The sequence below is a fragment of the Narcine bancroftii genome, chromosome 4 (assembly GCF_036971445.1).
Source record: "Narcine bancroftii isolate sNarBan1 chromosome 4, sNarBan1.hap1, whole genome shotgun sequence".
Classification (NCBI taxonomy): Eukaryota; Metazoa; Chordata; class Chondrichthyes; order Torpediniformes; family Narcinidae; genus Narcine; species Narcine bancroftii.
The window spans coordinates 1,721,146-1,743,407 of record NC_091472.1 but is presented as its reverse complement, the minus strand read 5'-3'; the positions used below and the strand labels follow the sequence as shown (position 1 = coordinate 1,743,407).

Here is a 22,262-nt window from a genome sequence, read left to right as displayed (position 1 = left end):
ATGGTCCACAGTTGACTGGTGTGTGCGGAGACACAGGATTGCCTGGACAAGGCATCTGGAAGGTCATTAAGGGCCCCTGGCTGGTAGGCGATGTTAAAATTGTAGGAGGAGAGTTCGATCCTCCACCCAGCAATTTTGTCATTTTTGATTTTGCCCCTCTGAACATTATTAAACATGAATGTGACCGAGCACTGGTCAGTGAGGAGTGTAAATTTCTTACCAGCCAGGTAGTGTCTCCTATGCTTCTACAACGGCCTGAGCCTCCTTTTCTACAGATGGGTTCCGGGCCTCGTGGCCTTGAAACATCCATGAGTAAAAGGCAACCGACCTGCCTGCCTGATTGAGATTAACGGCCAGGGCTACGTCCGAAGCGTCACTTTCCACTTGGAAAGGTACATTCTCGTCTACCGCATGCATGGCGGCTTTTGGAGTGTTACTTCAGAAGTAATTGAAAGCCGTCTGGGCTTCGGCTGAAAGGGAGAAAGAGGTGGCCTTTGAGAGGGGATGAACCTTGTCGACATATTTAGGTACCCACTGGGCATAATATGAGAAAAACCCCTGGCATCTCCTCAAAGCCTTTGTGATTCCGGGGAGGGGAAGCTCAAACAGGGGGCGCATCTTATCAGGATCAGGGCCAATGACGCCATTCTCCACCACATAGCCAAGGATAGCCAGTCGTGTAGTCCTGAATACACACTTGTCAGAGTTGTAGGTGAGATTCAGGGCTCTTGCCGCATGGAGAAAGCTCTGGAGATTGGCATCATGGTCTTCCACGGTGTGGCCACAGATGGTGACATTGTTGAGGTAGGGGAAGGTAGCCTTCAACCCGTACTCATCCACCATCCTGTCTGTCTGCCTCTGGAAAATAGACACCCGACTGGTAATACTGAAAGGGACCCTCTGTAACTGATAGAGTCAACCGTTAGCCGCAAATGTTGTGTACGAGCGGTCCTCGGAATGGATTGGCAGCTGGTGATAGGCAACTTTCAGGTCGATGGTCGAATAGACCTGATATTGCGCAATATCTTTCACCATATCCGAAATAGGAGGTAGGGGGTATGCGTCCAGGAGAGTGTATCTGTTAATTTTTTGGCTATAGTCAATCACTAATCTGGACTTGTTTTCCCCCTTTACTACCACCACTTGCGCTCTCCACGGGCTAGTCCTGGATTCGATGATCCTCTCCTCCAGCAGGTGCTGGATCTCCATCTTTAGAAACTCCCTGTCTTACGTGCTGTACCTCTGGAGCACACAATTCATCTAAAATGTACATGCAAAATTTACAAAATTCCTCCCTTCAAATGACAGATGAACTACACAATGTTTCTGAACATGTGCCGAATGGGACTGGGGCACTAGAAAAATTCAGTAATTAGATGGGTACATTTTTAAGTTATATTTTTGCACAGTCCGTGAGTCTATGAAACTTTCCGTGGAGCCCGTGTCAATCAGACACTTGGTTGAATGTCCGTTTACCTTCACCATCAGCATTGAGCTGCTGAGTGAGGTCTATTCTGGTCGAGAACCAGCGATGCCAGGTCACTGGAGACGCTGTGTTCTTCCCTTGAGTGGCCCTTTCCGTCCTGAGTTGACCTGTGCAGGTAAGATGGTGCTGACCTTGTGGTGCAGCAAGATGGCCGCCCTCCTTCCTCCTCTAACGATAATGATGACGCTGAATTCAAAATTGGGCCACTGCAAGATGGCCGCCAAGCCTTTTCATGCTGTTTCCGTAGGCGGCGGGTTGCGCAGCAGGCAATCTCGGGCGAGTCCAGGGCAGGTAGCTTGGGGCTGGAATCAAATCCAGGGGCGGTACACGCCGTGGACTTCCTTGGACCTCCCTTCACATGGCATACCCTCGCCCAATGTCCCTTCTTCCCACAGCTGGAACCTGCCGAATCTTTGGGCGGGCAGCGAGTATGGAGATGCTGTCCCCTGCCACAGAAAAAGCACTTCTAGGCTCGGGAAGCGGAAGCCGTTAGAGTTGGGGCCGCCATAGTGGGAGCTGCCAGTCCTTGGAGGTGCTCACCCAAGAACACAAGTTCTCTGGCCTTGAGATCGTCGTTCTCAAACCTAGCCTGTTCCAGTTATTTGGCCAGCTTGATGTGGCTAACAAGGTCCTTCCTTCCCAACTCGAGCAGTCGCTGCCTCACATACCTCAAGCAGACCTCCAGGACCAGAGTGTCCCGAATCTGTTCATCTTCCCGGACGTGACCCGAAGCGGCATCATACCCACACTTCTTAGCCAGCGTCCACAGGTCCAGCAGGTAATTGTCAAATGACTCTCCGGGCCGTTGGCGGCGTATGGCGAGCCAGTGCCTTGCTAGGACCTCATTTGGGGCCTTCAAAGCCTCAATGGCGGCCTCATACATTGGGCAGTCTCAGACGACTGTGTACCCCTTCGTCCCTACCCTTGAGATGAGTGCTGACCTCTGGAGCTCGTCTGTGTGGAAGATGTCCCTGGTCGTGTTCAGGTAAGCCTGAAAGCAGTCTAGCAAACTCCTCAGCCGCATTGGGGGACTGGGGGTCTATTAGCTGGGCTTGAGCAACACCTCCATCCTTGTTTGTAAGCTAATAAAATTGTAGTGTAGATAAAAGCTTACACTCGACTGGAGGGAGAACTAACGCTTTTATTAGCTTACAATACAGGTAGGATTCACGAAAAGGCTTCAGAGGAGTTCAGAGTTTTGGCAGGAAACCAGGGTTATATACGGGCTCCAGGGGCAGGAGCCAGGAGGGGGGACCAGTCGTCAATACAGCACACTTCTAGTGAATCACAGTTGATTACACAGAGGGACCTTGGGGTTCAAATCCATACATCCCTCAAGGTCACCGCGAGGGTGATAGGATATTTAAGAAAGCCTATGGGATGCTGGGCTTCATTAATAGGGGGATTGAATTCAAGAGTAGAGAGATCATGTTGCAACTCTACAAATCTCTGGTGAGACCACATTTTGAGTATTGTGTTCAGTTCTGGTCACCTCATTATAGGAAGGATGTGGAAGCTGTGGAGAGGGGGCAGAGGAGATTCACCAGGATGTTGCCTGGATTGGGAAACAAGTCTATGAGGCAAGGTTAGCAGAGCTGGGACTTTTCTCTTTGGAGCGTAGAAGGATGAGAGGAGACTTTGAGGTCTACAAGATTCTGAGAGGCATCTATAGGGTGGACACTCAGTGCCTGTTTCCCAGGGCAGGATCAGCAAACACCAGAGGACGTGTACAAAGTGAAGGGAGGGAAGTTTAGGGGAGACATCAGGGGGAAGTTTTTTACACAGATAGTTGTGGAGGCCTGGAATGCATTGCCAGGGATGGTGGTAGAGGCTGGAACATTGGGGGGATTTAAGAGACTCAGACAGGGACATGGATGGAACAAAAAGAGAGGGTTACGGGGGAAGGAGGGTTTAGATATTTTTATAAATATATAGGTCAGGCAGAATATTGAGGGCTGAAGGGCCTGTACTGTGCTGAAGTTCTTGATGTTCATATGGAAATATAAAATGATGAAAGGGACATATAAGATGGAGGACATCGCCTGAAGATTTGAGGGAGTAGATTGAAAGGAGATGTGGAGGCCCTGCCTCATTAAACATATTTAAGACACAGACATGATCTTATTGAACGAAGGAGCAGGCTTGATGGCCAGTTAGTCTCTTCCTGCTCTTAATTCAATTCAATTTTATTGTCATCTGACTGTACAAGTACAACCTGATGAAACAGTGTCCTCCGGTCCTCAGTGCAAAACACGCAGACACACAGACATTACACACATACAGACAAACAACACACATGCAGAACATCAGAAACAGGAGTAGGAGTCGGCCATTCGGCCCGTCGAGCCTGCTCCGCCATTCAATGAGATCATGGCTGATCTGATCATTGACTCAACTCCACTGACCGGCCTTTTCCCACATCCCTTAATTCCTTTTGTATGTAAAATTCTATCTAACTGAACGTTAAATATATTTAATGAAGTCACCTCAACTGCTTCCCTGGGCAGAGAATTCCACAGATTCACGACTCTCTGGGAAAAACATATTTTCCTCAATCTCCATCTTAAAAATACTCCCCTGAATCTTGAGGATGTGTCCTCTTGTTCCAGTGAAAACAATTTCCCTTCTCTATCTTATCTAACCCTTTCATAATTTTATGTTTCTAGAAGATCTCTCATTCTTCTGAATTTGAGTGAGTCTAATCACAGACAATTTAGTCTCTGCTCATAGGTCAACCCCCTCATCTCTGGGATCAACCTGGTGAACCTCCTCTGGACTGCCTCCAAGGCCAGTATCTCCTTCCTCATGTCTGGAGCCCAGAACTGCACCCAGATCTCCAGGTGCGGCCTCACCAGGACCTTGTACAGTTGCAGTGTGACCTCCCTGCTCTTGAATCCAATTCCTCTGGTGATGGAGGCCAACGTTCCATTTACCTTCTTAATAACCTGTTGTACCTGCAACCCAAAATTTTGCGGTTCATGCATGAGCCCTCCCAAGTTCTTCTGCCCGACTGCACCTGCTGCAGTTTTTCACTATTTAAATAATAATCTGCTCTTCTATTTTTCCAACCAAAGTGGATGACCTCGCATTTACTAACATTGTTTTCCATCTGCCAGACCTTTGCCCACTCACCTTCTGCAGCCTCTCCACATCCTCTGTACAATTTGATTTTCCACTCAATTTAGTATCTACAAACTTGGCTCCATGAACCTGTGTCCCCTCTTCCAGATCACCAATGTAAATGATGAACAGCTGTGGGCCCAGCACCGACCCCTGCGGCCCCCCACATATATACAGACATAAAAATAAATAAATATCCCAGTCTTGGGTGGTCAGTGTGGACAGTCCCTTTGGTCGTTCTGCGTTCTCACTGCCCGTGGGAAGAAGATGATCCTCAGCCTGGTGGTGCTGGATCTGATCCTCCTGGATCTCTTCCCCAACAGGAGCAGCTGAAAGATGCTGTGTGCAGGGTGGAAGGGGTCCTCAGTGATTTTGTGAACCCTCTTCATTCAAAGATCCCAGTTTCTGTTCTTTGGAGATGTAACCTCTTGGGCAACAGACCAAGAACAGGGAAGTAGAGTTCATCTGAAAGACTCTCCGTCAATCAGTGTGGATGCAGCTGCCGAGATCCCCACCCTGCTCCCTCCTCGGTGTAAACTTGCCATTGTATTGGTGGCTCCAGCATGCTGCTGACTGCAATGTCAACTCACCACCAACGTGTAAGACTGGGGTCACATTATTGAGCAGAGCAGATACCGGAGTCCCTTGGTGAGCATCAGGAGTCCACCCTGGAGGCTTGTGCTGTCACCCTGAGGTCCAGGTACTCTGGCCCAATGCTGGAGGTTTGCAATGACAACATGTGTGGCATTACCTTGGATCAGACCGCTGTACAGAAGCAAGGTGGCTTCAGGGAGTAGAGTTAGATTCAGTTAGGGTTACTAGAGAAATTGTGCTAGGCAAACTAAATGGATTAAAGATTGATAAATCTCCTGGGCCGGATGAGGTGCATCTGCGGGTTTTGAAAGAGGTGGCTTTGGAGATTGGAGATCCATTGGCGACGATCTTCCAGGAATCGATAGACTCTGGAGAGATTTCAGAGGATTGGAAGGTTGCAAATGTGGTTCCATTGTTTAAGAAAGTTGGGAGACATAAAAAAGGAAACTATAGGCCAATTAGTCTGATGTCGGTGGTTGGAAAGATATTGGAGTCGATCCTCAAGGATGAGGTGATGAAATACAGGATGGGTCCAAGTCAGCATGGGTTTTAAAGGGTAGATCCTGCCTGATCAACCTATTAGAGTTTTTTGAAGGAATATCAAGTAGGATTAGCAAAGGAGAGGCTGTGGATGTTATCTATTTAGATTTTCAAAAGGCTTTCAATAAGGTGCTGCATATTAGGCTGCTAAATAAGATGAGGGCCCATGGAATTACAGGGAAGTTATTAAACTGGAGAGAGAAGTGACTGATAGGCAGGAAGCAAAGGGTTGAAATGAAGGGATCCCGTTCTGGATGGCTCCCTGTAACTAGTGGTGTTCCATCGGGATTTGGGTATTGGAGCCACTGCTGTTTGCAATTTATATTAATGATTTGGATTGTGGTATAAATGGTTTTGTGGCCAAATTTGCAGATGACACCAAGGAAGGTGGCGGAGTAGGAAATGTAGAAACCGTAAAGTTGCCGAAGGATATAGACAGATTAGGGCAAAATTATGGCAGATGAGATTTAACATAGAGAAATGTACAGTTGTACATTTTGGCAGTGGAAATAAACAGGCAGAATATTAATTAGATAGGGTGAAAATTCAGACCTCGGATGTCCAAAGAGACCTAAAAGTTAATGACCAGGTGGGATTGGTAGCGAAGAAAGCGAATGCTATGTTGGCCTTCACTTCAAGGGGAATAGTGTACAAGAGTAGAGAGGTGTTGATGAGGCTCTATGGGGCACTGGTGAGACCCCATTTGGAGAGCTGTGTGCAGTTTTGGGCCCCCTATCTTAGAAAGGATGTGATGAGGGAGAGGGTGCAGAGGAGATTTACTAGGATGATTCCCAGAATGCAAGGGCTAACGTACGAGGAGAGTTTGGCAGCTCTTGGGTTGTATTCATTGGAGTATCGGAGAATGCGAGGAGATCTCATAGAAGCTTTTCGTATTTTGAAAGGTTTAGATAGGGTGGATGTGGGTAATGTGTTTCCCATGGTGGGTGAATCGAGGACAAGGGGTCATAGTCTGAAAATTAGAGGTTATTCACATGAAACAGAGATGGGGAAGAACTTCTTTAGCCAGAGGGTCGTAGATCTGTGGAACTCACTGCCGCCCAAAGCAGGGGAAGCCAGATCGCTGGGAGTATTTAAACAAGAAATAGACAAGTATCTCATGAGTGAGGACATCAAGGGATATGGGGACGCTTAGTGTAGATTTATGGAACAGACTCAATGGGCCTTGGCCTTCTGTCCCTTTGTCTTGTGATCTTGTGAACTGAATGCACATCCCTTAACATCACTGCTGTGTTTTTCCCACTAGAATCCGCATGTCTGGTATCAAGGGTTTGCAGGGAGTGGTGAGAAAAACCATCAATGATGAGCTGCAGGTCAATATCTGGGAACCCCAGCACATGGACAAGATCGTCCCCTCACTGCTCTTCAATCTGCAGCAGGTGGAGGATGCAGACAGGTAGGCAGTAAAGTCTCACAAGGGCAGCCCGTTGGCGTAGTGTTACAGTAATGCTGTTTCAATACCCGCACTGTCTGTGAGGAGTTTGTACATTCTCCCCATGTCTGTGTGGGTTTCCCCGGGACCTCCAGTTTCCTCCCACTGGTTGTACATTAATTGGGTGCTTTTGGGCGGCACGGGCTCGTGGGCCGAAAGGGCCTGTTACCGAGCTGTATGTCTAAATTTTTAAATAATTCCCCATGCTGATCCATTCTTTCGGCTTACCCACCCTTCCTCTAATACCACATTAAAATCAAAGCAGCTCAGAATATTATTCCCATTCTGTCCGCCGCAACATCGTGGATCTCCTAGTGGCCACCCAATTCAATTCCCTTGCCGGCGTGTCAGTCCATGGTCACATTCACTGGCAGACTGAGACCACCCCCAAAGTGGATGAAAAACAGCTCATCTACTATTTGAGCCCTCCAACCAGATAGCATTAACATTGACTTCTCCGGTTTCTGGTACTCCCACTCACCCATCTCTTTCCCTACGTCTCCTTTCTTCTAGTTCCCTCTCTCTCCCCTTTTCCCTCTGTCTCCTATCATAGGGCCAGAAACAACCCCTCTCCCCTTATTTTTTCTCACCTTCCCTCTCTCCTGCCCCATCATCCAATTCACACCTTTAGTCTGGTCAGTGCTTCTCCCTCTCTCACTCTTCCCTCTACCCCAGTCTTTAACACAGAATCCTGTCTGTTTGTAGCTCATACCTTGATGAAGCGTTGGTAATATGTGGCCACTATGACACCTGCTGACTTCCTCCAGCTATTTTGTGTTTTTGTTATTCCCATTACACCCAACCATTCCATTTCTACCTCTGAATGCAGACCTAACAAGCATCTTTTACCACAACCACTCCTCCATCTGCTCTTGTGCTCCAGTTCCCACCCCCTACAACTCTGGTTTAAACCACATCCCCACCCCCAGAGCAGCAGAACAAACCTTCCCGCAAGGATCATCCCCTGGTTCTCTCCTATGTTCTTGCTGGGTTCTTGCATCGCTGTGTTCAGACATGGGCTACCACATAACTTCTGTCAGACAGCAATAATCTCGCTACTTGGGTTTTATAAAACACTGGATCGACCCCCACTGGAGGATTGGCAGTTCCGAACATTGGGAAGACACCATGGTCTAAGAGAGATGACAGAACACTTCCTACTAACATGGGCGTGGTGCCAATACCTCCCCGACATACTTAGGTACCAAAATACAGAGAAATTAGTCAGAGCGAATCACCCTCAACCCGAGCAGACTGGAGAATGCAGTTTTGTTGGGTTGTACTTCTACAATCAAATGATAAATAAACTTGACTTGATCTCCCCTCTGCGCCCAAGGTCCTAACAAAGGGTTTTGGCCACTGGTGCTGCTCTTTCTTTGACAGTCTCCAGGGCTCGACCATTTACTGTGTTAGTCCTGCCCTGATTTGACTTACCAAAATGCAACTCTTCAAACTTATCAAAAATAAACTCCATCTGCCATTCCTCAGCACATTATATCAGTTCCCACTGTAATCCTAGATAAATCTTTACTTTTCCGTTTTCTGCTAACCTGCTCTCCCTTCCCCCCCTCCTTTCCCTTCCCCCTGACTTCTTTCCCTCAGCTCATCCCCCCTTCCCTTTCTATTCACCCAGCCATCCCTCCCCCCCCACAACTTGCTGCTGTCCCCTCCCTGCCTTCTCCATCTATCACCTTCTGCCTTTGGGACCAAACCTCCCCCCTCCCCACGCCTCCCCCTCTATCTTTTAATTCAGGTGCCTGCTGACATTTTCCCAAACCTTGATGAAATGCTGAAGCCCAAAACGTTAATTATGTACTTTTATTTTTGCTATATCTTTGCCATTCGAAAAGAAGGGGTGGGGATGTAGATTAATTTGGTGTAAGTTGGGCAGCATGGACTTGTGGACCAAAGTGGCCAGTTACTGTGCTGTGTGTCCAAATTAAATGAAATAAAAAATATAAAGGAGACTGTTTGAACTGCTGAGTTTCTCCAGCATTGTGTTTTGTCACTACACACTCTACTACCAATTCCAACCATGTTACGTATGTTTTCATCCAAGTCATCGATATAAATGAACAACTGTGGACCCAGTACTGAATCCTATAACACATCCTTGGTCACAGGCCTCCAGTCTGAAAGACAACCTTCCACAACAACCGCCAAGCCATTCTGCATCCAGTTGGCCAACTTGTCCTGGATCGTGTATGGTCTAAATTTTGGATCATCCCTTGGCCTATCAAAGGCCTTGCTAAATTCAGGTTGACAATGTTTGATGCCCTGCCCGTATCAATTTTCTAAGTCACTTCTTCACAAAATTCAATGAAATTCATGAGACATGTTATCCTACCCACAAAGCCATGCTGACTATTCCCAATCAATCCCTGCCTTGCCAAATGTATGTAGGTTCTGTCCTGCAGAATCCCCTCCGGTACCTGTCCCACCACCAATGTTCACCTGCAGAATCCCCTTGTCCCACCACCAATATTCAGTTCACCTGCAGAATCGCTTCCAGTATCTGTCCCTTCACCTGAAAAATCCCCTCTGGTACTTGTCCCACCACCAATGTTCATCTGCAGAATCCCCTCTGGTACCTGTCCCACCACTAATGTTCAGTTCACCTGCAGAATCCCCTCTGGCACCTTTCCCACCACCAATGTTCAATTGACCTGCAGAATCCCATCCAGTACCTGTCCCACCACCAATGTTCAGTTTAATGAAAGCCCATCAGTGGTCACCCTTCAGTCTCCCAGCACCTTACCCATGCGTAGCCATGAGACATGGTCTTTGCCAGGGTCTCCACACTTTCTTCTCTTTCTTCCCCCAATGTCCCAGGATACCCTTTAATTTTGAATTTACACATACCGCACGGTAACAGGCCCTTCCGCCCCATGAGCCCGTGCTGCTCAAATGCACCCACGTGACCAATTATCAATGGGAGGAAGCCAGAGCCCATGAAGAAAACCCATGCAGACACGGGGAAAACGTACAAACTCCTTACAGACAGTGCAGGATTTGAACCCAAGTTTCAATTGCTGGTGCTGTGACACCATTGCACTAATCGCTACGCCCACTGTGCTGGCCCTTGATCTGGCCCTCCATGTGTTTTAAAAACTCAAACCCCTCCCTCTCTCTGAAGTTGACTCTCTTTAAACATCGGTATGAACTTCTCCAGGTTTTCTGGCCTCCATATTTTTCTCCGCAGTAGAGTACAGAAGGGCTTTGATCTCATCCATCTCCTGTAGCTCCACACATATTCTCTCCCTAGTTACTCTTTTGGCCTTAGTATACTTGAATGAACACAGAATAGTGCGGGGCAGGAACAGGCCCTTCGGCCCACGTGCCTGTGCTGAATTTGGTGTCTAAATCAAATGCAGACAAATCCCTCCATTCCCTTCATTCCCATGTGCCAGCCTAGAAGCTTCTTCTACTTCCGCCACTGCACCAGCAGCCAACTCCAGACACACACACCACTCACATGCTGAACCTTGTTTTATTCCTGTGGTCGCCTTCCATCCTTCAACCCCTATGTTTTCCAACAAGTAGATTTTTGTCTTCTATCTAAGGAACATCACCTGCCATTCCACAAGGTTCAGACCATCTGCTGTGAAACTCTGGCATCACTGTGGATTGGGTGGTTAGAAGAGAAATCGTTTGACATAGGAGCAGAAATAGGTCATTCTGCCCATCGAGTCTGCCCGCCATTCAATCATGAGCTGATCCATTTTCCCTCTCAGCCCCACTGCAAGGCCTTCTCCTCATAACCTTTGATGCCCTGGCTAATCGAGACCTGTCAGTCTCTGCCTTAAATACTCCCAATGACCTGGCCTCCACAACTGCCTATGGAAACAAATTCCACAGATTTACCACAAATTCCTCAGCATCTCTGTTCTAAGTGGGCGCCCTTCAATCCTGACGTTGTCCCCTCTTGTCCTAACTTTCCCACTGTTGGAAACAACCTTTCTATATTGACTGTCCATGCCTTTTATCATTCAAAATGTTTCAATGAGATTCCACCCCCCCCATTCTTCTAAATTCCAACGAGTCCAGGCCAAGAGCATCAAACGCTCCTCCTATGACAACCCTTTCATTCCCGCATCATTCCCAGATTCCCAATCAGTGGGTCAACCTCCCTCTTCTTGAGCTGTTCCCACAGCCCTGTCATCCTGTTTAACATTTGCATCTTTGTGTTAAAACTCTGACTGTCCTAATTCTGTTAAATTGCTCTGTTCAGTCGATCTCCATCGCCCCTTCAAGCAGCTGAGAAAGAGGAAAGTCCTGCTGCTTTGGCAGAAGGTTGTCTCCGGGAGTTGCTGGGCCGAGCTGCCTATGGAAATATCAAGAATGCCATCAAACCAGTTTTAATGTAAGTGAAATGTTTCTCCTAAATGTCGCTGAATGCAGAATCCATTCTTCACCAGACTAGGCAAATTGTTCAGAATTGAACCATGTCGATATTAAGACTTCAGAATCAGGTTTATTGTCATGAACATTGGTCACAAAATTTGTTGCTTTGCGACAGCAGTGTTGTGTGAAATTGCAAGAAATACAAGATTTTTTTTAAAAATCACTAGTATTGTTAGGTCTGCTTTGTTCATGAATGAGTGAGACAAACACCAGGCTGAGTCGAAATCAGGGTTCTTTGTTCTTTATTACCGGATTGTAACACTTGCAACTAACAATGTTAGTCGGAGAATGCATTCTGCCGTTATCAGCAAAATGGTGATTTTTTATACCCTTGGATATGTGCTTAGAACATCATCATATCATTACTTGTCCAATGACTAAAACTGTTGCTATCCTTTCCCTGCGAGCTTCCTGCCTCTCAATCCATCAATGTCTCTCTTATCTTGTAAGTACAAGGATGCATTCACATCTTGTTACAGCCCTATACATTCCCATCTCATGATGTTTTACCTAACAGTATACAAAAGAGAAAAAATGTGAGGGAGAGTTTGTGATTCATTGTCTGTTTAGGAATCTGATGGCAGTGGGGGAGAAGTTGTCCTTGTGCCGTTGAGGGCTTGTCTTCAGGCACCTGTACCTTTACCCCGATGGTAGCAGAGTGAAGAGAGCATGGCCTGGGTGGTGGGTGTCCTTGATAATAGAGGCAGCTTTCTTTTTTTTTTTTTTTTATTTTAAATTTTTTATTTTTCACACCATAAATCACAATAGCCATGATATACACTTTTTCTTTTCCACACATTTACAGTGACTTTTTCTCCCTCCCCCCTCCCTCCTCCCAAGCCACCCCCCCATCCCCCCCCCCTCTCATCCATTTTAGTTATACAATCTAGGTTGCATTAATTCAGTTAGACAATGTTGTCATTCAACAAAAATACACCAGAAATTCTACTGAGTCCATTCTTTTCTTCTCTTCTCCTTCCATCAACTTAGGTAATGTTTGTTCCCGGTAGGTTTTCGCTATTGTATTTAATGTAAGGCTCCCATACTTGTTCGAATATTTCAATATTATTTCTTAAACTATATGTTATTTTTTCTAATGGAATACATTTATTCATTTCTATATACCATTGTTGTATTTTCAAATTATCTTCCAATTTCCAGGTTGACATAATACATTTTTTTGCTACAGCTAGGGCTATCTTAACAAATCTTTTTTGTGCATCCTCCAAGTCAATTCCAAATTCTTTATTTTTTATGTTACTTAGGAGAAAGATCTCTGGATTCTTTGGTATATTGTTTTCTGTTATTTTATTTAATATCTGATTGAGATCATCCCAAAATTTTTCTACTCTCTCACATGTCCAGATTGCATGAATTGTTGTTCCCCTTTCTTTTTTACATCGAAAACATCTATCAGATACTGTTGGGTCCCATTTATTTAACTTTTGCGGTGTAATGTATAGTCTGTGTAACCAATTATATTGTATCATACGCAGCCTCGTATTTATTGTATTTCTCATCGTTCCAGAGCATAACTTCTCCCATGTTTCCTTTTTTATCTTTATATTTAAATCTTGTTCCCATTTTTGTTTAGTTTTACCATTTGTTTCCTCATTTTCCTTTTCTTGCAGTTTAATATACATATTTTTTATAAATCTTTTGATTAACATTGTATCTGTAATCACATATTCAAGGTTACTTCCCTCTGGTAAACTCAAGTTGCTTCCTAATTTATCTTTCAAGTAGGATCTCAGTTGGTAATATGCCAGCGCTGTATCTCCCGTTATATTGTACTTATCTCTCATTTGTTCAAAGGATAAGAATCTACTTCCTGAAAAACAATTTTCTATTCTTTTAATCCCTTTTTTTTCCCATTTTCTAAAGGCAAGGTTGTCTATTGTAAAAGGGAGTAGCTTATTTTGCGTCAATATTAGTTTTGGTATTTGGTAATTTATTTTATTTCTTTCTACATGAATCTTCTTCCATATATTGAGGAGATGGTGTAATACTGGAGAAGTTCTATGTTGTACCAATTTTTCGTCCCATTTATATAATATGTGTTCAGGTATCTTTTCCCCTATTTTATCTAATTCTAGTCTCGTCCAGTCTGGTTTTTCCCTTGTTTGATAAAAATCTGATAGGTACTTTAATTGTGCGGCTCTATAATAATTTTTGAAGTTTGGCAATTGTAAGCCTCCTTGTTTATACCATTCTGTTAATTTGTCTAGTGCTATCCTCGGTTTCCCCCCTCTCCATAAAAATCTCCTTATTATTTTCTTTAACTCTTTGAAGAATTTTTCTGTCAGTTGTATTGGCAATGCCTGAAATAAGTATAGTATCCTTGGAAAAATGTTCATTTTAATACAGTTTATCCTTCCTATCAGTGTTAGTGGTAGCTCTTTCCAATGCTCTAAATCGTCCTGTAATTTTTTCATTAGTGGATTGTAATTGAGTTTATATAATTGGCCTAGATTTTTGTTTATTTGCACACCTAGGTATCTTATTGCCTGCGTTTGCCATCTGAATGGGGATTCCTCCTTAAATTTTGAGAAATCCGCGTTATTCATAGGCATTGCTTCACTTTTATTTACGTTTATCTTGTATCCCGACACTTCTCCATATTCCTTCAATTTCTTATATAGTTCTTTTATTGATAGTTCTGGTTCTGTTAAGTACACTATCACATCATCCGCAAACAGACTGATTTTATATTCCCTGTCTTTTATTTTTATTCCTTTTATATTATTATCTCTTCTTATCGATTCTGCTAGTGGTTCTATAGCTAGCGCAAACAATAATGGTGATAGTGGGCATCCCTGCCGCGTTGACCTGCTTAAGTTAAATTGCTTTGATACATGTCCATTTACTGTCACTTTCGCTAACGGTCCCTTATATAATGCTTTAATCCAATTAATATACTTCTCCGGTAAACTGAATTTTTGCAATACTTTGAACAAGTAATTCCATTCTACTCTGTCGAAGGCCTTCTCTGCGTCTAAAGCAACTGCTACTGCCGGTGCTTTATTTCCTTCTACTGCATGAATTAAGTTAATAAATTTACAAATATTGTCTGTTGTGCGTCTTTTTTTGATAAATCCAGTTTGGTCTAAATTTACCATTTTCGGTACCTGTTCTGCTAATCTGTTCGCTAATAGTTTAGCTATTATCTTATAATCTGTGTTTAGCAAAGATATTGGTCTATATGACGCTGGTGAGAGTGGATCTTTCCCTTGTTTTAGTATCACTGTAATTATTGCTGTTTTACATGAATCTGGTAAGTTTTGTGTCTCATCAATCTGGTTGATTACATCCAGGAGGGGCGGTATTATTAGGTCTTTAAATGTTTTGTAGAATTCTATTGGGAGTCCATCCTCTCCTGGTGTCTTATTATTTGGTAAATTTTTTATTATCTCTTGTATTTCTACTGTTCCAAATGGTTCTGTTAATTTATTTTGTTCCTCTATTTGTAGTTTTGGTAGTTCAATTTTAGTCAAAAATTCATCTATTTTCCCTTCTTTCCCTTCGTTTTCGGTTCGGTATAATTGTTCATAGAATTCTCTGAAGTTTTCCTTAATTTCTTTTGGATTATATGTAATTTGTTTGTCTTTTTTCCTTGTTGCCAATACCATTTTCTTAGTTTGCTCTGTCTTAAGCTGCCATGCTAGGATTTTGTGTGTTTTTTCCCCTAGTTCATAATATTTCTGTTTTGTCTTCATTATATTCTTCTCCACCTTATATGTTTGTAATGTTTCATATTTTATTTTTTTATCCGCCAATTCTCTTCTTTTGGTTGTATCTTCCTTTATTGCTAATTTTTTTTCTATGTTTAGATAATAGAGGCAGCTTTCTTGAGACATCACTTTGAAAGAATGAATCATAGAATGCTACAGCACAGAAAACAGGCCATTCAGCCCTTCTAGTTTGTGCCAACCATTTTTCAGCTAGTCCCAATGACTTGCTCCCATTCCATAACCCTCCAGGCTTCTCCCATCCATGTATCTGTCCAATTTATTCTTAAAACTCAAGATCGAGTTCACACCCACCACATCAGATGACAGTTCGGTCCATACTCCCACCATTCTCTGAGTGAAGAAGTTCCCCTAATGTTCCCCTTTCCCTCTAAAGACACATCCTCTCATTTTTATCTCTCCTAATCTCAGTGGAAAGAGCCTACTCACATTTACTCTGTCTATACCCCTCATCATTTTGTAAACCTCTATCATGTTTAGAAGAATAGTCGAAACTGCAGTTTCAAACAAGGGGGAAATGTGGCAGAAAATTTTCCTGGCAGCTCATCAGTAAGTAGAGAGAGCAGGGACCAGAACAGAACAGCATAGGAACAGGCCCTTCAGCAACCATGTCTGCAGAAAACACTCCAGCCCGGAATTGGGGGAATGCACTAGTACAGTAGATAAATGGGTGTTTCTCTGGTTGGCAATCAGTGCTGCAGGGGTCGGTATTGGGCCCACATCTGTTTCCAAATAACTGTTTGATTTGGAGAGAGAACCAATTGCAGCAGATCGAAGTTTGTTGATAACAAGTCGTGTAGTTGACACAGAGAATCTCCAATGTGATATCAGTAGGTTAAATGAGTGGACAAGGGTCTGGCAAATGGAATACAATTTGGGTGTATATGAGGCCCACAATGTTGTGCTGACCTATATATACCTCCCCCAAAAAAATTAAACCCTCCCTACCCTGTAACCCTCTATTTTTCCTCCATCCATGTGTCTGTCTAAGAGTCTCTTTAATGCCCCCAATGTTCCAGCCTCCACCACCACCCGTGGGAAGGCATTCCAGGCCCCCACAACTCTATGTGTTTAAAAAAAACATCCCTGACGTCTCCCCTAAACTTCCCTCCCTTCACTTTTTACACATGTTCTCTGGTGTTTGCTGATCCTGCCCTGGGAAACAGGTGTTGACTGTCCACCTCTCAAAATCTTGTTGACCTCTATCAAGTCTCCTCTCATCCTTCTACGCTCCAAAGAGAAAAGTCCCAGCTCTGCTCACCTTGCCTCATAAGACACGTTCTCTAATCCAGGCAAGATCCTGGTAAATCTCCTCTGCCCCCTCTCCACAGCTTCCACAGAGACACTTTTCATGGAGACAACATCCACTGCCCACCCTCATCAGCCTCCTTGAAATAAGGTCCATCCGTTGTATAAACCCTGGACCACACAAAGCCTTTCCAAATGTACATAAATCTTCCCTCCCATCACTTCCTGAACACAATGCTCCTTTTGTTAAATGGGGAGGGAGGGAAATCCAGAGCTTCTTCTTGCCAACGAATGTCTTGGCCTCTGTGATTACAGGGCCGACCAGAAGGTGAGGAATTCAGACTGGAGATTAGATGGTGGAGGCAAAGGCGGTGCCGGGGGGTGGTGGCAGGTGGGGGTGGTTGGTTGAGGCCAAGGTGGTATTTGGACACCAGAAGGAGATGTTTCTTCCCTCATCCCCTGATGGCAGTAGAAGCAGGAACACAGGAAGTCAAGTTTCTTGTCATCTGATTGTACAAGTACAACCCAATGAAACAGCGTTCTCCGGTCCTCGGTGTAAAGCACACAGACATAACACACGTAAAGACAAACAATACATACACAGGACAAGTATTTAATCTACACAAATAAATAATAAATTCTGTTGCAGGAATATGACTATTCGCCTTCCTGTTGGGCATTTTAACACTTCAAAATCCACCCCCGTTACTTCAATGCGTGGCCAACAACAAGCAAATGGTAGACTCCTAACTGCATTGCTGTTAAATAATACTTTATTAATACAATTCACAAGAGCCCAGTAAGTTGTGACTTACTCCATTAACCACTCCCTCCCGCTCCCCGTTTCATGAACATGAGGGTCTTGGAGGGTCAGTGTGAGCTGTTCCTTTGGTCGTTCAACATTCTCACTGCCCGTGGGAAGAAGCTGTTCCTCAGCCTCCGCCACTCTTAGGAAAGACTACACTGCTGCTGTGAAGACATCTTGTGCGCCATGTGATGGGACCGCTCATCATAACTGAACCCCTTCTCATCTTTTCACAGGCACTTGGATAACCATTCGCTGTGGGAGCCAAAGCTGTTTGCGGTACACTGCTTCAAGATCATCATGTATTCTGTTCAGGTGACCATGTTGTGTGACCTTCCCATAACTATGCTCTGTCAGTGACCACCTTGTATCACAGATACAGGCCAGCGTTGTTGCACATCAGGGGAGCCAACTCCACCAAAAGTGCACTGTTCACATTTGCATTGTGCTGACCCAGGTTATGATGGTACGTTTCCTATTGGATTGTGAGGAGTTTAGTGCATTTTGTTTGAAGGTAGATTAATTGCCAAATCACTGATGGATGTAGTAAGGTTCCCCACTTGTCACAGCCTGTCACCCTGAGGTTTCTGTCAAATGTTATCCCACACTTAACCCACCTCTAATTCCATGCACCCGAACTGGTTCAAAGGCTTCTCACATCTAGTTCCGCCTCATCCATCCTGCTGGATACATCCTCAAAGAATTCTAATGGATCAGTCAAACATGTCTGGAATCCATGTAAAAACCCAGAAATGCTGGAGGAACTCAGCCAGTCTCCCAGTGTCCACAGGAGGGAAAGATGTACAACCACCTTCCTCAAGCTGTGAGTGAAGAAAGACAGACATCTGTGTCAAAAGGCTGGGGAGATTGGGAGGGGGAGAAGGGAAGGATGGGAGGGGGAGGAGTCCAGACCAACAGATAAAAGGTTAATGGGATAGAGCTGGAGAGCAGTGGGGAGCAGTAAGAAAGACCCACAGAACACCCTTCGAAGAGAGGAGGAGAACTCTTCAGGGTAGGCTGAGATGTCACAGTGAAGGAATTGAATGGAGTGTTTCACAGAATCCATGTCACCCTACTAAAATCACATCATTCTTTTTGATGCCCTTGATATATGGAATGAGCTACATTTCTCACTTCCACTTCCAGCTCTGTTTCTCTCCCACCTGACCCATCCCATTACCAGACTTGTTTAGACCCATCATAACTGCACTCACAACTTTTCACTCCCTTCAGGACATCGAAGTGGATCCTGTTCTTGAACCTGGGACGTGCTGTACCCCACCTGCCCAATAAATGGTCCTCACATCTCAGAAGACTAGAGCTCTCCATCCTGGACTACCACTCCAGCCACACATTCCTCTTCACTCTCCTCTTATTTCTCTACTTGCAACTATTGGGAGTGTACTAAGGTTCAATGTTCCTTTTATTCTCACGTAATAAATACTTTAAAAATATAACAACATGATATACTTTAACTTTTGTCTGCCGTAAGGCAGAGAGTTGCCACAGGCATTACCCGGCGCCCCTAACAGTAGGAGAAAGAGAAGCAAAAGAGAGTCCCTTCCTAGTCACTGAGCGTCCTGAGATCAGTAAAACACAAAGCTTCACACATACTGGGGTTGAAGTATAAACACAACACTGGAGAAACTCAGCGGGTCAAACAGTGTCCTTTATGTAGCAAAGATAAAGATACAGATCCAACATTTCGGGCCTGAGGCCTTCATCAAGGTAGTGGCAAAATGTCGGCAGGTGTCCAAACAAAATGGTGGGGTCCCTCAGGCAGGAGGTCATAGGTGGAGAAGGGTGGAGGGCTCACCAGCAAACGGGGTGGGGGGATGGAGAGGGAAGGGGTGGAGAGCTGCAGGAAAGAAGACAGAGGGATGGGGAAGAGAGGGAGAACGGGTGGTCTTGGTGGGATAGTACACGATGCCATGCATAGACCAGTCAGCGCAGGAATATGGCCACTGGGAAATGTCTGTCACTGGTGTGGACGGAGTGGAGGTGCTCAGTCATCTCCCAGTCTGAGTCTTGACTCTCCGATGTCGAGAAGACCACAGAGGGAGCATCGGATTCACTAGAAACACAAGTGAAGTGTTGCTTCACTTGGAAGGACTGTTTGGGGCCACGAATGGTGGTGAGGGAGGAGGGATGGGCACGTGTGGCACTTTCTGTGGCCACAGGGGAAGGTGCTGTGGAGGCTGGGGGGGGTGGGCGGAGATAGGTAGGGAGGGATGAGAGCGCGAGGGAGTCACGGAGGGAGTGGTCCCTGTGGAAGGCGGAGAGGGGAAGATGTTTCTGGTGGTGGGCTTGTGTGTTGAATGCAGAGGCTGGTCGTCCTGATGTTATTACTTTTGCCTTTTAACCTCATTTTCAGCTCCCTTAAATCTACCTGCAGGCTCTCGCCCCTCCACTTTAAATCAAGGCACTAATGTGGAGCATCATTTCTGATCAACTCACGTTCGAAATACTCTGCCAACCTTCAGTGGTGATCTTGACCCAGGCACCAGGCACGCAACAAACCCATCCTTCGTTTCTCTGCGTTGCCACACAAGCACCAGTCTGTCAGCCTGACTAAATCTCCCATCAGTGCTGCTCACCACGGATTACTGGTAACATTGATCCTGTCAGCTCAAGAGTTTAATCACACTTCAATGGCATCCAATTTGTAGGGTCTGTTAATTATGAATTTAAGGATTACCTGGGATTCAACATTAGAAAGATTAATTTAGTGACTGTTTGAAAACAGCCACATTAGATCAGAAGACATGGAGGGAGTTCATTCAGAATCAGAACTAATTGCCATGAACAAGCCATGAAACTCGTTGTTTTGCAGCAAACACAGTGTAAACATTCAGATAAACGAATAAGTCAAAATAGTGCATGGAAATTCAAAGACCAGCAGTGTCCGGGGTTCATTGTTCATTCAGGAATCTGATGGCGGACGGGAAGAAGCTGTCCCTTTGCCGCTGAGGGCTCATCGTCAGGATCCTGTACCTTTTCCCTAATGGTAGCAGAGTAAAGAGGGCCTGGCCTGGGTGGTGGGGGGTCCCCAGCATAGAGGCTGCTTTCTTATTTGAATAACGCTGAATCATAGGTACTCATTCATGGGAAAATCCAACCCCTTCCTCCCATGGAAAGCAAGCAGAGAAACAGGAGAGGAATAGACGCTACAGCCCACCATGTCTGTGCTAAGTACAACGCCAAAGTAAACTGATGCTGTCTGCCTGCACGTGGCCTGTATTCCGCCATTCCCTGCCCATTCATGCGTCTGTCTACATGTCTCTGAAAGTTGCTGTTCTGTCTGCTTCCACCCCCCATTGCCCAGTCTGACAATTCAAGTCAAGTTTACTGTCATCTAATTGTACAACTACAACCCGATGAAACAGCGTTCTCCAGTCTCGGTGCAAAACACACAGACACACATCAAGGGCTAACACGGCACATACAGACAAAAGATACATAATGCAGTATGCATGTACACATATAAACATAAATATCTGTATATACATACTGCATTCTGGCTGCCTGGTACAGAGGCACCAACTCTCAGGACAAGAATAAACTCCATAGGGTTGTTAACTTGACCTGCGACATCACAGGCACCGGACTTCACTCCATCGGGGACATCGACATGAGGTGGGGTCCTAAAAAAGTGGCCTCTGTTCTCAAGCACCCCACCACCCAGGCCATGTCCTCTTCACTCTGCTACCATCTGGAAAAAGGTACAGGAGCCTAAAGTCAAACACTCAACGGCACACGGACAGCTTCTTCCCGTCCGCCATCAGATCCGTGAATAATCAATGAACCCCAGACCCTGCCGGACTTTGAATTTCCGTGCACTATTTTGACTTATTGTTGTGAGATGGTTTATATGAACGTTTCCACTCTGACGCTGCAGTAAAACAACAAATTTCCTGACTTGTCCATGACAATAAATTCTGATTCTAAATATTGAATAAATAGTTGAGTTTCGGAGGATTAGTACGGGCAGTTCATCAGACATTTCGTATTTCTTCGTTTCCTGAGTATTTCACGATCATGGATAATTTACCAATGACAGTTCATGACCACAGAAGTGAAAACCCAGCCCACACAGCACACTGAGTTCAGAGCCCAGACTAAGGTGCAAATTTAATCATGTCCTCTTGCCAAAGCTGTGTAGAAATGATGAGGGTTTGTTAGAGGTTGAGAGCTCATTACACTGGGTGCTGTTGAAGACAACCTTTCTCCACCACCTTGTGGGACAGACCTGATCTGCCAGCCCACGAACAGGTCTGACACCTTCCACCAAGCCAGTGTTGCAGTGAAAAAGGCCTGCCTCTTTCCTGCTGTTTTCTGCCCATTCATTCTAACATATTATCCCTCTACTTTGGATTCACAATCTTTCGTGCAGAGCTTTTATCAAATGTTTCCTGAAAGTATAAATGCATCACATCCATCGGTTCGGCCTAATCTTTTCCACCTGTTACAATCTCAAAACTTCAGAAGATGTGTGACATGACTTCATGTTGAAACATTGATGGCTCCGCCAATTTAAATGCTACATTGCTGTGGAATAAGATTCCAACATTTTTCTTACTAACTAATTTTTATAGAAAGCAGAACTTGACCAGCACGTTACAGATTCACAATGTTGTGGCCTACTAAAAACCTAAACCCTTCCTACCCTTTAACCTGCCATTTTCCTTCCATCCTTGGGCCTGTCCAAAGCCCCTTCACACAGACTCTTATTTGGCCTTTATTGTGCTGCCTTCGATGTAAAAAGTACGAACACGAAATGGGGGGGGGGGGTGCTATTGTAGTCCTGCCTTTTAGCCGACCAATGAGGTAGAGAGCGCCAAATCAATGTCTGTGTAAAAAGGGTGA

At 45.0% G+C, this 22,262-nt stretch overlaps 1 protein-coding gene across 9 annotated transcripts in view; it reads left to right on the top strand.

The window, feature by feature from the left end:
• Positions 1 to 22,262, top strand: part of LOC138760267 (protein EFR3 homolog B-like) — a 242,207-nt gene that overhangs the window by 152,309 nt on the left and 67,636 nt on the right. For all 9 annotated transcript variants that reach the window (XR_011355520.1, XM_069930610.1, XM_069930612.1 and 6 more), the window contains 3 exons: positions 7,005 to 7,154; positions 11,422 to 11,553; positions 17,633 to 17,711. Coding sequence is in view for 8 of the 9 variants with exons in the window: in XM_069930610.1 (XP_069786711.1) it covers positions 7,005 to 7,154; positions 11,422 to 11,553; positions 17,633 to 17,711 (361 nt within the window). In the remaining variant the exon portion in view is untranslated. The remainder of the gene's footprint in view (positions 1 to 7,004; positions 7,155 to 11,421; positions 11,554 to 17,632; positions 17,712 to 22,262) is intronic.